The 16,034-nt window shown below is 46.6% G+C and overlaps 1 protein-coding gene and 1 long non-coding RNA gene across 8 annotated transcripts in view; one reads left to right on the forward strand and one right to left on the reverse strand.

Annotated features, from left to right (window-relative positions):
• Positions 1 to 6,455: 6,455 nt before the first annotated feature.
• Lck (LCK proto-oncogene, Src family tyrosine kinase) overlaps positions 6,456 to 16,034 on the reverse strand; it is a 28,448-nt gene continuing 18,869 nt past the window's right edge. For 4 of the 6 annotated variants that reach the window (XM_087548719.1, XM_087548716.1, XM_087548717.1 and 1 more), the window contains exons 4-13: positions 15,881 to 15,971; positions 15,519 to 15,617; positions 15,120 to 15,223; positions 14,760 to 14,909; positions 14,331 to 14,483; positions 14,013 to 14,192; positions 11,890 to 11,966; positions 11,655 to 11,808; positions 11,443 to 11,574; positions 6,462 to 7,079 (exon numbers count right to left, since the gene is read on the reverse strand). In XM_087548719.1, the coding sequence (XP_087404845.1) occupies positions 6,877 to 7,079; positions 11,443 to 11,574; positions 11,655 to 11,808; positions 11,890 to 11,966; positions 14,013 to 14,192; positions 14,331 to 14,483; positions 14,760 to 14,909; positions 15,120 to 15,223; positions 15,519 to 15,617; positions 15,881 to 15,971 (1,343 nt within the window). In that variant the 3' untranslated portion in view covers positions 6,462 to 6,876. 6 annotated transcript variants of the gene reach the window in all.
• The window catches only part of LOC120102985 (uncharacterized), a 5,573-nt gene continuing 3,871 nt past the window's right edge, over positions 14,333 to 16,034 (forward strand). Inside the window, exons 1-2 of one of the 2 annotated variants that reach the window (XR_015621149.1) lie at positions 14,418 to 14,504; positions 15,053 to 15,398. This is a non-coding gene — a long non-coding RNA (uncharacterized LOC120102985). Of the gene's footprint in view, positions 14,505 to 15,052; positions 15,399 to 16,034 lie in introns of those variants that run through there. The other variant, XR_015621150.1, reaches the window with a different exon arrangement.

Below are 16,034 nucleotides of genomic sequence, written 5' to 3' on the forward strand. Positions count from 1 at the left end.
ATTTTTTTTGTTTATTTTTGTTTTTTTGGTTTTTTTTTTCGGAGCTGGGGACCAAACCCAGGGCCTTGTGCTTGCTAGGCAAGCAAGCGCTCTACCACTGAGCTAAATCCCCAACCCCTGATGCTTTGTTTTTTTTGTTTTTTTTTTTTTTTTGGTTCTTTTTTTCGGAGCTGGGGACCGAACCCAGGGCCTTGCGCTTCCTAGGTAAGTGCTCTACCACTGAGCTAAATCCCCAGCCCCATGATGCTTTGTTTTTAATTTACTAGAAAGAGTGCTCCTATGTAATGGCACTCATGAGGGGTGGGTGGGGGCGGGGCGGGCCTGAGATGCCGATCAGAGGACAGAGGACAACTTTCAAGAGACAGGAGTTGGTTCTCTCCTTTCACTAATTTAGGTCCCGGGATTGAACTGAACTCTTGGTCAGGCATGGTGACAAGCACTTTTATGCACTGAACCATCTCACCTAACCAGAACTTAGTTTTTGTAAACTGAAAGTCTATGTTTTGGGTTGTTTGTTTGTTTGTTTGTTTGTTCGTTCCTTTGTTTTTTGTTTTTAGAGACAGGGTTTCTTTCTGTAGCCCTGAGTGTTTTGCAATTCACTCTGTAGATCAGGCTTCCCCACTCCCCCACCCCCAAACCATGCCAGCAAAATTTCTTAACCTTCCTATTACTGACACCCTGGCTGTCTTCAGCCTTGTGGATGTTAATTGGCATGCCTGGCCTTCTTAGATGCCAGTGGCAACACCCTACACACACCCATACTGTGACACCCAAAATTGTCCTTAGACATTGACAAATGTCTGGGAGTGTCAAGATGGCAGGAAACTGTCCTCTCCCATGCTCCTACAGAACCACCACACCAGATCCTGAATCCATCAATCTTCAAGCAGTCATTACTGGTCAACCAAAAGGCTCTGCGCTGAGCTTTTTTTTTTTTTTTAAACCACAGTGCTGGACAGACATAGCGGCACCCGAGTTTCATACCAGCGCTGGGCTGTGGATCTCTGTGATGGCTTCCCTGCTGGCTTTAGGTGGGTCTACTTAGCGTTTCTTGGACTCCTTTTCCGTCTTTGCAGACTAGAGAGACAACGACCCCAAAGTTTACCAGCTCCATGGCTGCCCACAGTACCTACTACGGGAATGAACTCATAGGCATCGAAGCACTTTGTAAGATGTAGAAAGGTTTACAACCTTACATGCCCACAGAGGCCAGGCAGGCGGCAGAAATGAATCAGTTTATACTCTTATGGCTCAGATATTGTCTGTTTGCTCATTTTAAAACTTGGAGCTTTTCACATCCTTACAGGAATATATGACCCCTCCCTTCTCTTATCAAACACACTGCCATTTCGAAGTTTTATGTTTTAAATTTAGATTGTTTTTTTTTTTTAAACTTTGGTTTTAATTTTCTTTCTTCGTTTTCCTCTTTAACCTGAGAACAGCGGCACCAGGTTTGGTGATTAAAAACACTTGACTTGGGGTTGGGGATTTAGCTCAGTGGTAGAATGCTTACCTAGGAAGCGCAAGGCCCTGGGTTCAGTCCCCAGCTCCGGAAAAAAAAAAAAAAAAGAACCAAAAAAAAAAAAAAAAAAAAAAAAAAAAACACTTGACTTAGGTAGTGGGTGGAAGAGACCCTGGCAGGACAGAAAATTCATGTCTCAACTAAACTGTATGGTCAGTACCTGCTCCACTAGGACAGGCAAACCCCAGGCAACCAAACCTCTCACTGTTGAAGAGACAGCCCAGAACTAGAGTTTCATATATAAAATCTCCTCAGTTTTATAAATTGGCTAAGTGAATTATCTTTAAAATAAAGGTGAAAATACTGAGTCCTGAAGGGCATGTCTGTGATCCCCTCACTCAGGACCCTAATATAGGAAAGTCACGAGTTCAGGTGAACTAAGGCCACAAAGCAAGAGCCTGTTTAAAAAAAAAAATTCCGGGGTTGGGGATTTAGCTCAGTGGTAGAGCGCTTGCCTAGCATGCCAAAGGCCCTGAGTTTGGTCCCCAGCTCCGGAAAAAGAAAAAGAAAAAAAGAAAAAAAGAAAAAAAGAAAAAAAAATCTCTTCCTGGATGAGAGGTGTCCCTATTGTCGAAAAATGGTGGAGTGTTTGCTGAGCACACATGCGGATCTAAGGTTATCCTTAGCACAAAAATCTCTGCCACTTTAGTGACATGCTTGCAATTGTAACTCTTGGGCCAGCATCATGGATTAGTGGGGAAAGGATCACCTCTCTCCAAGCCAGATGATCTACATTTGATCCCCAGCGGCCACAAGGTAGGATCAAAGCAACTGTTGAAAGTTGTGGCACACACACTAATAAAAACATAAAATGTAATAAAAGAAAAAGACCATCTTTCAATTTTCCCTCAGTATATAATATGCCTTTCCATATATTCTCTTATTAAGATTGTAAGCACAGCATGGTATCAAAGGGTGTGAGTGTGCGCATCTGTGTGTTTAAGTGTGCATGTACTGTGTTTGTGTGCACGTGATTGTGAGTGTACGTGTGTGTATGTGTGTGGGTCTGCATATGTGTGAGTGTGTATGTGTGCGTGTGTTGGTTTTTAGACACAGCATCATAATTCATGTAACTAACTGAGGATGGCCTTGAACTCGCTCACCTTCAGCCTCCACTCCCCAGTAGATTATGGCGTGCCACTTCATGGGATCACACAGGCTTACCAGCCCATTTGGCCTTTTTTTTTTTTTTCTTTTCTTTTTTTCAGAGCTGGGGACCAAACCCAGGGCCTTGCGCTTGCTGGGCAAGCGCTCTACCACTGAGCCAAATCCCTAACCCTGCCTTCTTCTTTTTTTTTTTTTTTTTTTTTTTAAGGTACAGAATCTTTTTTTTTTAAGGTTTATTTATTATATGTAAGAACATTATAACTGTCTTCAGACACACCAGAAGAGGGCATCAGATCCCATTACAGGTGGTTGTGAGCCACCATGTGATTGCTGGGATTTGAACTCAGGACCTCTGGAAGAGCAGACCTTGCTCTTAACCACTGACTCATCTCTCCAGCCCCCATTTGGCCTTTTTGAGAATTTTATCTACCATCAAATCTAGAGCCTCAAATGTGCCTGGAACCGTAGCTATCAATACTACATTGAAACATTTTGGAAGTTAGCCAAGTCCTATCTAAGGTTCAAGGCCAGCCCAGACTACACACTGAGACTCTGTGTCAAACAACCAAACAACAAACACACACATATATCGAAAGGGGCAGGCGAGATGTCTTAGCAGTTAGGAGAGATTACTGCTCTGGCAGAGGCTCTGGGTCTGGTTCCCAGCAGTTGAATCAACTATACCTACATAGGAGTGACGTAAAGAAGTTCATGCAGGCACACATGCATGCACTTGGTAAATAAATCTTTAAAAGTATAGTCAAGTGGGCTGGAGAGATGGCTCAGTGGTTAAGAGCACTGACTGCTCTTCCAGAGGTCGTGAGTTCAAATCCCAGCAACCACATAGTGGCCCGCAACCATCTGTAATGAGATCTGATGCCCTCTTCACCTGTCTGAAGACAGCGACAGTGTACTTATATAATAAATAAATAGGGGGTTGGGGATTTAGCTCAGTGGTAGAGCGCTTGCCTAGCAAGCGCAAGGCCCTGGGTTCGGTCCCCAGCTCCAAAAAAAAGAAAAAAAGAAAATGAATAAATAAATAAATAGAAAAAAAAGTATAGTCAAATGTCGCTCTTGACTGAGTTTTGATTTTGATATCCTAGGATGCCCTAGAATTCACCATGTGACTAAGCATGGCTTCAAACTCTTGTTGATCCTCCTGCCTCGGCCTTGGAATACTGGGCTTACAGGTGTGAGACACCACACCCGGCTTAAATATGATTCTTCAGATGAGTATCTGTAAAAAGAAAAAAAAAAAAACCGATGTATAAAAGGGAGGTAACTCACTCACACCGTTTAGGACTTGTGAAGTAAAGTTGGATAAGAAGGGTAAAGTACACTGGCCTCGACCAGTAAAACAGGCTTAGTTGGGAAAAGTACTTGCTCTTAAATTTGCTGGCATGAGTTTGCTGCCCAAGACCCACAAAAGACAGAGCTAACTCTCTAACATCCTCTGACTCTGAGGGTATGCAGTCATGCACCAAGACTCTACCATCACATGTAGGTTCACACACACACACACACACACACACACACACACACACACACAAACACACACACACACGCGCGCACACACACACACAAACACACACACGCGCACACACACACACACACACACACACACACACACACACACAATGCCATCAGACTTCCACTTATCCTGACTTTCACCCCAATTCAGGGTGGCCCGGTTTCCGTCTCGGTCTCCATTTGTTTGTTTTTCGGGTGAAATGTCCCTTAGGAGTGTTGGAAACACCTGACTCAGGGAAATTAGGATAAGAGATCTGGCAGGAGTCAACAGAACAAAGGAAATTCCTTACACTCACAAACTTTAAAGGTAAGGAATGCCTGGCTTTAGAAGGAAGGGTATCTCTGAGCTTGGACTAGTAGAAGTGCTACATAGAATATAAAGCCATAATGTAGGGGGAAAAATCCTGTTGTGGCATCCTACCTTGGGGCTGCTACATGCTAGGAGCGCCTTAGGGAAAGTTCTAGATAGGACATAAGTAACCCATGGCTGATCTTTTCTGCAGGGGCAATAGTTATGGTCTAACTGCCTAACCTTTTGACACACATAAACTCTCTCTCTTTTCTTTTCTTTTTTTTTTTTTTTTTTTTTTTGGTTCTTTTTTTCGGAGCTGGGGACCGAACCCAGGGCCTTGCGCTTCCTAGGCATTTTCTTTTTTTTTTTTTTAAGATTTATTTATTTATTATATATAAGTACACTGTAGCTGTCTTCAGACAGAACAGAAGAGGGCGTCAGACCCCATTACAGATGGTTGTGAGCCACCATGTGGTTGCTGGGATTTGAACTCAGGACTTCTGGAAGAGCAGTCAGTGTTTTTAACTGCTGAGCCATCTCTCCAGCTTCTCTCTCTCTCTCTCTCTCTCTCTCTCTCTCTCTCTCACACACACACACACACACACACACACACACACACACACACACACACCACATCTTTTAAAAAATGAAATGGTAGTTTAGAGCTATGGCTCAGCTGTTAGGAGCATGGCTGCTCTCACGGAAGACCATTCCCAGCATCTCCATGGTGGCACACAACCACCCCTCACTCCATTTCTGACATCCGATTCTGAATTCTGACCTCTGAGGGCACTAGACATGCACATGGTACGCAGACATATTTGCAGGCAAAACGTTTACAGACACAAAAATAAATCCACAAAGAGAGTTAACCCTTATCTCAAGCGCTGTCTTTGTCTGGTCCACAAACTGTTTCTCTGTATAGATTTTTTTTTTCTCCGCTGGTGTCTGAGACACGGCTTTTCCATGTAATCCTGGCTGTCCTAAAACTTGTGCTGTAGACCAGGATGGTGTCAAACTTAGAAATCTCTTCCTTAGGGGTTGGGGATTTAGCTCAGTGGTAGAGCGCTTACCTAGGAAGCACAAGGCCCTCGGTTCGGTCCCCAGCTCCGAAAAAAAGAACCAAAAAAAAAAAAAAAAAAAAAAAAGAAATCTCTTCCGGGTTCGTTGTTGTTGTTGTTTTGTTTTTGTTTTTGTTTTTGTCGCTGACACCAAAGAATGCTACTAATAAGCTAAAAAGTTATGATTATAAAACTCATGCTCTGTTATCTCAATGTTCCGAAATCCTCCCGTTCCCTACCCATCGACCCCCCTCCCTTACCTTACTCAGGACCAATCAGCTTAAAGGTTAGCTGATAAGACTTTGCCTAGGAAACCAACTGTTTCTCCTTGCCCTTTAAACTTTTTTTTTAAATTTTTTTTTAAATTTTTTTATTCATTTATCATATATAAGTACACTGTAGCTGTCTTCAGACACACCAGAAGAGGGCATCGGATCTCTTTACAGATGGTTGTGAGCCACCATGTGGTTGCTGGGAATTGAACTCAGGACCTCGAGAAGAGTAGTCGGGTGCTCTTAACCGCTGAGCCATCTCTCCAGCCCCCTTTAAACTTTTGAACCTGGTTTTTTCCTATAAAAAGTCTACTCTGAGAGCAGACTAGTGTCACAATTATGTTTTTCCCTCTTGAGGACCTGGACATCCAGTATTATGGTATGCACTCAATAAACTATTCTTGTTTAACTCCGGTGGTGTGCATGGTTTGTGTAGGGACTCCCCAGTCTCCGGGGGGTTGACTCCCAACCACCAGGGCTTCACACCATGTTTTACATGGTAATGGTGCTTCCCTTGTTCAGTGGAGACACACTTACATTACAGGAGAAACAGCCTGTAGCGATCACAGCAAGAGAACCTAGGCCAGGTGGTCCACCAGCAACCCCAGTCTCTCTCATCCGACCCCCCCACTATCTGCCACAAAGAAATGAAGTGTGCGGTAGAAAACTGTACAGCCTTAATTGAACAGACTTTTATTGAGCTCCTGGTGTGTGGTACCACCAAGGCACAGCACACAGAGACATTAGATTGGATGGCAGCCCACAAGGAGGGCCTTCCTGGAGGCCCCCAGAAAGGCAGTGGTAGACAGACACATGCAGCAATCACAAGCCTTCTCCTCTCTGTGGTTTCAGAAAATGGAATGGAAAGAGACACCTTAGGTGGTCTCTAAGACTTAGACTCACATGTTCCATGGGTATAAGGCACATGTGTAGAACCCACATAACTACGGATGTGTGTATGAGACAAAAACGGCTATGTATGGCACACGCACAGGCTTCACGTGCCGAGTCGGAGTCCACGTGTGCACAGGCCGCATGGATAGGGCACAAGAACTCCAGAGGGATAGGGGAGGATCTTGGGACCGCAAGGCCTCAAGGCTGGGGCTGGTACTGGCCCTCTGTGGCTGTGAAGAAGTCATCCAGAACGCTCCGAAGGTAGTCAAACGTGGGCCTGTCCTCTGGGCGCTCCTTCCAGCACAGCATCATGAGGTGGTACAGCTCTTCCGGGCAGTTGTCAGGTCGCACCATTCGGTAGCCTTTTTCCAGGTTCTGAATGACTTCAGGGTTGGTCATTCCTGGAAGGCAGACGGAACCTCAGCCTCTAAGCTTTGGAAACCTAAGAGCAAAGCTAATGCTAAACTGGATTTTTCTCTTTTCTTTCTTTCTTTCTCTCTTTTTTTTCTGTTGTTGTTTGTTTGTTTGTTTGTTTGTTTGTTTGTTTGTTTGTTTTTGAGACAGGGTTTCTCTGTGTGGCTCTGGCTATCTTGGAACTCACTCTGTAGACCAGGCTGGCCTCAAACTTATAGAGACCCTGCCTCAGCCTCCCAATGCTAGGATTAAAGAAATGTACCACCACAGCTGGCTTGCTCTGTCTGTCTGTCTATCTGCTTGTCTGTCTGTCTGTCTGTCTATCTATCTATCTATCTATCTATCTATCTATCTATCATCTACTTCTATAGTACTTGGAATTGAACACAGGACCTCACACACATTAAATGGGCACTCCATTATTGAGCTACAACCCCAGCCTACAGCTTGGATGTTGAATGTCTCCCCACGTGCTGTAAGCCTGGCCCCAATTCACGGCATTAGTGGGAGATTGTAGAACCTTTAAGAAATGGGATCCAAGGTGCTAGAGAGATGGCTCAGTGGTTAAGAGCACTGACTGCTCTTCCACAGGTCCTAAGTTCAAATCCCAGCAACCACATGGTGGCTCACAACCATCTGTAATGGGATCTGATGCCCTCTTCTGGTGTTTCTGAAGACAGTGTTCTCATATACATAAGTAAGTCTTAAGAAAGAAAGGAAGAAAGAAAGAAAGAAAGAAAGAAAGAAAGAAAGAAAGAAAGAAAGGGGGTCAAGATGGGAGTAGTGCCATCACTCAAAGGTAAAGAATCTTTGTGAGTTTGAGGCCAGCCTAGTCTACAGAGTTCTAAGACAGCCAGAATTCTACAGAGAAACAGTGTCTCAAGAAATCAAAAACAGGGTTGGGGATTTAGCTCAGTGGTAGAGCTCTTGCCTAGCAAGTGCAAGGCCCTGGGTTCAGTCCCCAGCTCCGAAAAAAAAAAAAAAAATCAAAAACAACAGTTAAAAAAAAAAGATTTGCCTGCCTCTGCCTCCCAAATTCTGGGATTAAAGGATGTACCAACACGCTCAGCAAACTTCTTTTAAAAAAATATTCTTGGGGTTGGGGATTTAGCTCAGTGGTAGAGCGCTTGCCTAGGAAGCACAAGGCCCTGGGTTCGGTCCCCAGCTCCGAAAAAAAGAACCAAAAAAAAAAAATATATTCTTGGGCTGGAGAGATGGCTCAGCGGTTAAGAGCACTGACTGCTCTTCCAGAGGTCCTGAGTTCAATTCCCAGCAACCACATGGTGGCTCACAACCATCTGTAATGGGATCTGATGCCCTTTCTTGTGTGTCTGAAGAAAGCTATAGTATACTCACATACACAAAATAAATAATAATAATAAAAAGAAGGTCCTCTTAAAAAATAAAATAAATGGGTTGGGGATTTAGTTCAGTGGTAGAACACTTGCCTAGCAAGCGCAAGGCCCTGGGTTCGGTCCCCAGCTCCGAAAAAAAGAATAAAAAAATAAATAAAATATATTACATTTACTTAATTGTTATTAATTTCGTGTAGGATGTGAAGGAGCCTACACATGAGCCAAAGCACATATGTGGAGGTCAGAGAACAACTTTTTTTTCCTTTGACCTTGCGCTTGCTAGGCAAGCACTCTACCACTGAGCTAAATCCCCAACCCCAGAGAACAACTTTTTAAAAATGATTTTTTTTAAGTATTTTATTTTATTGGTGTGTGTGTGTGGGGGGGGGTTGAAACAGGGTTTCTCTGTGTATCCCTGGCTGTCCTGGAACTCTGTAAAGCAGGTTGCCTTTAAACTCAGATTCACCTGCCTCTCTGCCTCCCGAGTGCTGGGATTAAGGTGTGTGCCACCATCTTTGGCTTAAAACTTTATGTCTATGTACATGAGTGTGTTTTACATGTACACATATCACACCTGTGCAGTGCCCAAGGAGGCCAGAAGAGGGCACTGAATTCCTTGGAACTGGAATTACAGACGGCTGTAATCTGTTCTATGGGTGCTGAGACCTGAACCTAGGTCCTCTGGAAGAGCAGCCAGTGCTCTTAGCTCCCGAGCCATCTCTCCAGTCTCCCCCAAACCCCTCAGATAAAAACTTTTAAGTGTGGGATCTCAGCCAGGCCACGGTGCCTTTAATCCCAACACTCAGGAGGTGGAAGCAGGGGAAACCAGATCCCCTGGTCTACAAAGTGACTTCCAAGACAGCCGAGGTCTATGCAGAGAAACCCTGTCTCCAAAAAATATAAATAAATAAGTGCATGTGTGAGTGAGTGAATGAATGAATGAATGAATGATTGATTGAAACGTGGGTTCTCTTCTTCTACCTTTACATGAATATGGGGGAGTGAACTTGGGATATCAGGCTTGCTCAGCACACGCTTTTAACCTCTGGGTCATCTGGGTCCTCTCAGGACTCTTTGATGTGTTTTCTTTTTCAGTTATAGAATGCTGACCAGCGCAGGTGAGGTTCCGAACCAGGAGCTACCATTCCAAACCGATGCCGGGATTCATTAAGGTCAAGCACACCAGCATTTCCGGCTGAATGTCAGGCTCACATCTATGTGCCAATGACGGTCACATACTCCACAACACACATGCCAGCAGCGAGACCCTGACTGAGTCACCCCTCAGCTTCCTCTTCTAGAATACAGAGTAGTCCTCGTTCCTCCTCACGGAGTTACGGCGGGGACTGAATGAGCCAGTACACATAAGATGTGCCTGACTAGGAGGCGTGCTTTTATAAGGTATACCTGAGATCGTTCTAACTTGACGACAGTGATGGGTACTCGGGGATGAGAGCCCATGGACAGAGCAGTGAGGAGGCATCTCGAGCTTTTGGGACTAGGCCCAGGAGGTGAATACTAGGCTGTGAGATAGGACAAGCCCAGAGCTGGGAAATCTTTTAGCCTCTAACTGTTAGAGGAGTCTAACCTGATTCAAAGTGTCTTTACACTCCTGGGATCAATTTCAGCACCTGTTGCCCTGGGCCTGTGGGAAGTTTCGGCTAATCTGACCTCTGTTTTGTTTTGTTTTTTTGGTTCTTTTTTTTTTTTTTTTTTTTTTCGGAGCTGGGGACCGAACCCAGGGCCTTGTGCTTCCTAGGTAAGCGCTCTACCACTGAGCTAAATCCCCAGCCCCTAATCTGACCTCTGAACTAGCTTATTCTTTTCTGTGGCATTTTCTTTCTGCAAAGGTTATCAAATTCCTTCTAGAAAAATCCCACCTATAGGCTTAGAGATATGGTTCGGTGGTAGCACTGACCATGCATGCACAGGGCCTGGGTCTGATGCCCAGGTACACAGGCCCATGCCTGTAATACAAGCACCTCCTCGTGAGGTAGAAGCAGGAATATCGGGAGCTCAGGGAGCATCTCAGACTCAGAGAGAGTTAAAGGCCAGCCTGGGCTACGTACAACATTGTCTCCAAAAAAGTAATGGCTAAAAAATAAACATTCAATAAAATCCTACCCATCGTGGGTGAACATGGGGTAAGGACCTTTTCTAGAAGGAGGAGGGGTCTATGTGGTCTCTTTACCTGTTAGGTCTCTGTAGGAAAGGACCAGTGCTTACTGAGCAGCTCCCATGGGTCAGAGTGTTTCCCAAAATCCATTGTTGTACACCGGGAAACTGAGGCTCAGAGGGTAACATAACTTACCCAGAGTGATGACTAGCAATGGCTTAGTGTGCCCTAAGCACTATTCTGATCTCATATTTAAGAAACCAGAGGTCAAGCAGTGGTGGCACACTTCAATCCCAGCATTTTGGAGGCAGAGACAAATGGATCTCTAAGTTTTGAGGCTAGCCTGGTCTACATAGTGAGTTCCTGGACAGCCAGAGCCACACAGAGAAACCCTGTCACACACACACACACACACACACACACACACACACACACACACTCACACCAGAGAGATAGAGAGACAGAGAGAGAGACAGAGACAGAGAGAAAGGTTTTACCTCCTGTGCCAGTCTACTTCTGGCATACTAGGTGGCCACAATTAAGCAAGGAAGAGCTGGAGTTTTTTAGAGGTGTGGGGACTCAGAGGCAGAGACAGGATCTAGCAGGAAATGAAGCATCTAACAGAGGATTTCAGAGTCACAAGCCCAAGTGAATGGAAGAGAAGCAACTTGGAGTTTCAGAGTCTGAGCCTGGGTAGAAGAGAGCGGGAACGTATGGATTTGCTCCCCTTCCTCATAGACTTGGAGTTGCTTCTCTTTTTTTTTTTCTTTTGTTTTTTTGGAGCTGGGGTCCGAACCCAGGGCCTTGCGCTTGCTAGGCAAGTGCTCTACCACTGAGCTAAATCCCCAATCCCTTGGAGTTGCTTCTCTTAATGCTCACCTGGGTAAGGGATCCGGCCATGGGTGACGATCTCTGTCAGCAGGATCCCGAAGGACCACACATCTGACTTGATGGTAAAGGTCCCATAGTTAATGGCTTCTGGTGCTGTCCACTTAATGGGAAACTTGGCCCCTAGAGGGAAGCGAAGTTAGTTCACCTGAGTGTATTTGCTCTCCTGCAGGTGGTGAACCTCCTCTCTGTCCCACACCTACCCTCCCGGGCCGTGTATTCATTGTCCTCAATCAGACGTGCCAGGCCAAAGTCTGCAATTTTGCAGCTCAGCGTGTCAGACACCAGGATGTTGGCAGCCCGCAGGTCACGATGGATGTAATTCTGCTCTTCGATGAACGCCATGCCCTCTGCAATCTGCAGGCCAGGAGTAGGTCACCAGTGTTTATCTCACTGACCTGTAGCCGCACAGGTCATGCCCTTTGCCAGTCTCCTTACCTGGGCTGCCATGTCCAAAAGTTTGTTGACGTTCAACTTGATGCCCGAGGGAGTCTTGAGGAAATCTACTAGGCTCCCTGTGAGCAAAAGCAAGAGTTGTTGACTTAAATTGCCCAGGGGGAAGCCCCTAGACCCTTCCAGCTCCACGTAGGTTCTGGAAGTAGTGCCTGACCTCGGCAAGGAAGCTCACTCTGACTGAGAAGAGAGTGTGTGCTTGGGGGTTGGAGGGGGGATGCTGTGAGGAAGGTGGGGACACTTAGCATATGGGATGGCCTTTTAGAGGGCTAGGATGGGCAGAGGATCCAGAGGCTTTTTTCATCAGTTAAGGCAGAGCCCCATCTCTGCAGCAGCCAAAGCCCAGCAGCATGTTTCATGGCTGTCTTCTTCCCAAAGGCCTGTCTTTCTCTACCACAGACTATTGTTGGATTCTTCACACAGAGTGCTAGACTCTTTCTTCCAAATCGCTTTGCTTCATCTCTTGTCTTCTAGAAATTTTCTTCTTTTCCTTTCCTGTCTGGCTGGATCACTCTTCTACACTATTCCTACCAGCCCTCATAAATTCCTCACCTAATCAGCAGGGCAATTGTGGCACGCAATTTGAATCCCAGTACTAGGGAGGCAGAGGTAGGCAAATCTCTGATTTTGGGACCAGGAAAGCCAGGGCTACACAGAGAAACCCTATCTCAAAAAACCAAAAACAACAACAAAAAGAGGCCAGGGAACGGTGATGCACAGCTTTAATCCCTGGGGACACAGAGGCAGACGGATCTCTGTGAGTTCACGGCCAGCCTGGTCTACAGAGAGAGTTCCAGAACAGCAAAGGCTACACAGAGAAATTCTGTGTTTTAAAAAAAAAAGCCTTGTGGTAGTGGCCTTTATTCCATGCACGGGGGAGGCAGAGGACACAGAGAAACCCTGTCTTGAAAAGCCAAACCAAAAAAGAACGAAATGAAATGAAATATCTTCACTATCTACATTCCTAGGGTATTTGGGAACATCCCTAAGTCACAAACTGCTTTTCTCAGTGTCCATGATCAAAATCAGGTTTCAGCTGGTTACGACAGCATACACCTTTAATCCCAGCACTCAGGAGACAGAGGCAGGCAGAGCTCTGACTCCAGGGCCAGCCTGGTCTACAGAGTGAGTTCCAGGACAGTCAGGGCTACACAGAGAGACCCTGTCTTAAAAAGAAAAAAAAAAAAAAACAAAACTACCAATAAGAAAACCTATTTGCCATTTCCAGGAATCATTAGCCAATGAACAGTTTGTTTCCCTTTCTGAAAGGTGGACAGATTTTTGTACTCTAAACATTGTAAACCACATCAAAACAAGGCTGGACAGGAACTGTTCCTCTCAATCCCCATAGCAACCATGGAGAATTACTCTTCTCTTAGCACCACTATGTTTTAATTACATGTATTATATTCATAGGGGATGGCACACGTATGTGCCATTGCACACGTATGTACAGTTGTCCTCTATAACTTTCAAGAGTCAGCTCTTTCCCTCTATCATGTGGATTCCATGCATTGAACTCCTGTTTGTCAGGCTTGACAGCAAGCACCTTTATCTGACGAGCCATCTTGCTAGCCCTAAACCCACTATTTTACAGATTAAAAAGAACTATTTGCAGCAGAAAGCAATGATGTGATCAGCCCAAAGCCATACAAGATTATAAAGCCTCAACTCTATCCGGGCAGTCAGACTCTTGGATCCTTCACAAACATACTACATGTTGGGGCTAGAAGGTGGCTCAGTGTTTGAGGAGAGCACTGGCTGTCCCTCCAGAGGACCTGGGTTTGATCTCCAGTAGCTCACCACTGTCTGTAACTCCAGGGTATCCCACACCCTTTTCTGGTCTCTTCAGGCACCAGGCACCGCACACTATTTCTTGGGTCAAGCATTCTGGGATCCAGGTGGGCATTGGCAGAAGGCAACAGAGACTGCACATCAGGGACTATCAGAATTAGAACTGATAGATCAGAGGCCTAGGGGCCCAGGAAAGCGTCCTTAGAAACCCTCAGTGGCAGGCCAGAGAAAAAAAGCACATTCCTAGCCTGGGTGCAAAAGGCAGTGAGGCCACAATAGCGCCCTCAAGCGGCTGGACATGGAAGCATACCCACCGTTCTCCATGTATTCTGTGATAATGTAGATGGGCTCCTGGGTGACCACTGCATAAAGCCGGACGAGCCGCGGGTGCTGCAGCTGCTTCATGAGGTTAGCCTCTGCCAGGAAGGCATCAGGAGACATACTCCCTTGCTTCAGACTTTTCACTGCCACCTTCGTGTGTCCATTGTAGTATCCTGGGAGACGGGATACGGGTAGAGGAGTTACAGAGGTCAAGATCCTGACGAACCAGGCAGCCGCCCTGAATAGGCCAGTGTGAGAGGAAGCTCACACTTCCTCCCCTCTTTCCAATCAGTACAGAGAGCCACACTCACCCATCCACACTTCCCCGAACTGGCCAGCTCCCAGCCGCTCAACCAACTTCAATGTCTCTCTGGGAACTTCCCATTCGTCCTCCCACCATGGTTTCTGGGGCTTCTGGGTCTGGCAAGGACGGCTCAATTTTGTGCACAGCCCATCAGAGGCGTCTGCATGGACAAAGGAGAAGGGTAAGGCGGTCACTAGAGACCTTGGATGCTCCCTTCAGCTCCTACCTCTCTCCACTTTATTCGTAGGGATAACAGACTGACATGGGAGGGGAGACGTGTGGGTCATCCAACATTAGCCTGCAGGGTCCAGGGTCAGGTACTATACCCCTCATCCATTGAAGGGGAAAGAAAGATGCTTGGAGGGTCTCTAAGAAGGACTGGGGGTAGATAGGCTGCTAGGAAGGGCACAGGTGAACGCATTCCGCCAGAGCTCACTGGTGTAATGGCGGACCAGATCGTGTAGTCCGGGAAAAGTGATACGAGGGGAGATGTAGAAGCCACCGTTGTCTAGGTTACGGATCTTGTAATGTTTCACCACTTCTCCCTGGTTCTGGTCGAAGTCTCTGACTGACAGTGAAAAGGATCCTGAAGAAAGATTGGAGAGGGTAGGAGGAAAGAGATTAGTTGAAAAGGGAAAAGAAAAAGAGGCGGATTGCCTTCCATAAATCAGGTGGCCACCGCACCCGTTTCCTCCTGCTCTTCACCCCCGCCCATCTCCTCGCCCGCAGGCGTCCGCCCTCACCTCACAGCCCCGCCCACACCGAGGCTCCGCCCACCAGGCTCTCTCTCTCTCACCGGCGGTGCTTTCGCTTTCCCGGATCAGGAAGGATCCATGCGTGTTCCCGGGCGCCAAAAGCTGCCGCTCGGCGTCCTTACGGCTCAGATTTTTGAAGAACCAACTGTGTAAAGCAGACGCAAGACCATCGGCTGTTGGTCTATTTCTTTCTTTTTTGTTTTGTGCAGCCCTGGCTGTCCTTAAACTCCCTCTGTAGACCAGACTGGCCTTAACTCAGGGATTCGCTTACCCCTCCCTCCGAAGTGCTCGGATTAAAAGCCTGTGCCACCTTTGTCCAATTCTTCCTCCATCCCAGTCAAACTTCCCCCCACTCCCTGGACCACGCCCTGTTCTGAGATCCCTGGATGTGCCTCCCCTACTCCCCACCCCTCCCATCCCCACAGAGGTCTCCTGCTCACGGTTCAGGCTCCAGGCTGTTTGCTTTCGCCACGAAGTTGAAGGGGATGAAGCCTTCTTGGCCAGTGGTCAGGGACTGAGCCTTCCACCACTCACCGCTCCTGCACCACAGAGACCATCATCACGGTGTACAGAGCCACTGGAAACCCCTCAGAGTCCCCAGTTAGACTAGGCCATCACTCCCCCGTATCAAGCACTCTGGAGATTTCTACCTCATTCCAAAAGCCCTCTGCTGTGGCCAGAGCCAGTCAGGGGTGCAGGAGGGCTGAGGACACACACACACACACAAACACACACACACACACACACACACACACACACACACACACACACACACGGCAAGGTAGGTTAGAGGTATACTCACTGCTCCAGGATTCGGAGCTGTTCACCCTTTTCAAAGCCCAAGTCTCCATCATGGGAGGGCTCATAGCTGTGCAGGGCAATAACTAGGTTGTCTGTAAAGAGAGAAGGAGTCAAGAGGACCCAGCCTGGGGCTGACAGGAACAGTGACGTTCTAG

Source organism: Rattus norvegicus, chromosome 5 (assembly GCF_021556685.1).
Source record: "Rattus norvegicus strain SHRSP/BbbUtx chromosome 5, alternate assembly SHRSP_T2T, whole genome shotgun sequence".
Lineage (NCBI taxonomy): Eukaryota > Metazoa > Chordata > Mammalia > Rodentia > Muridae > Rattus > Rattus norvegicus.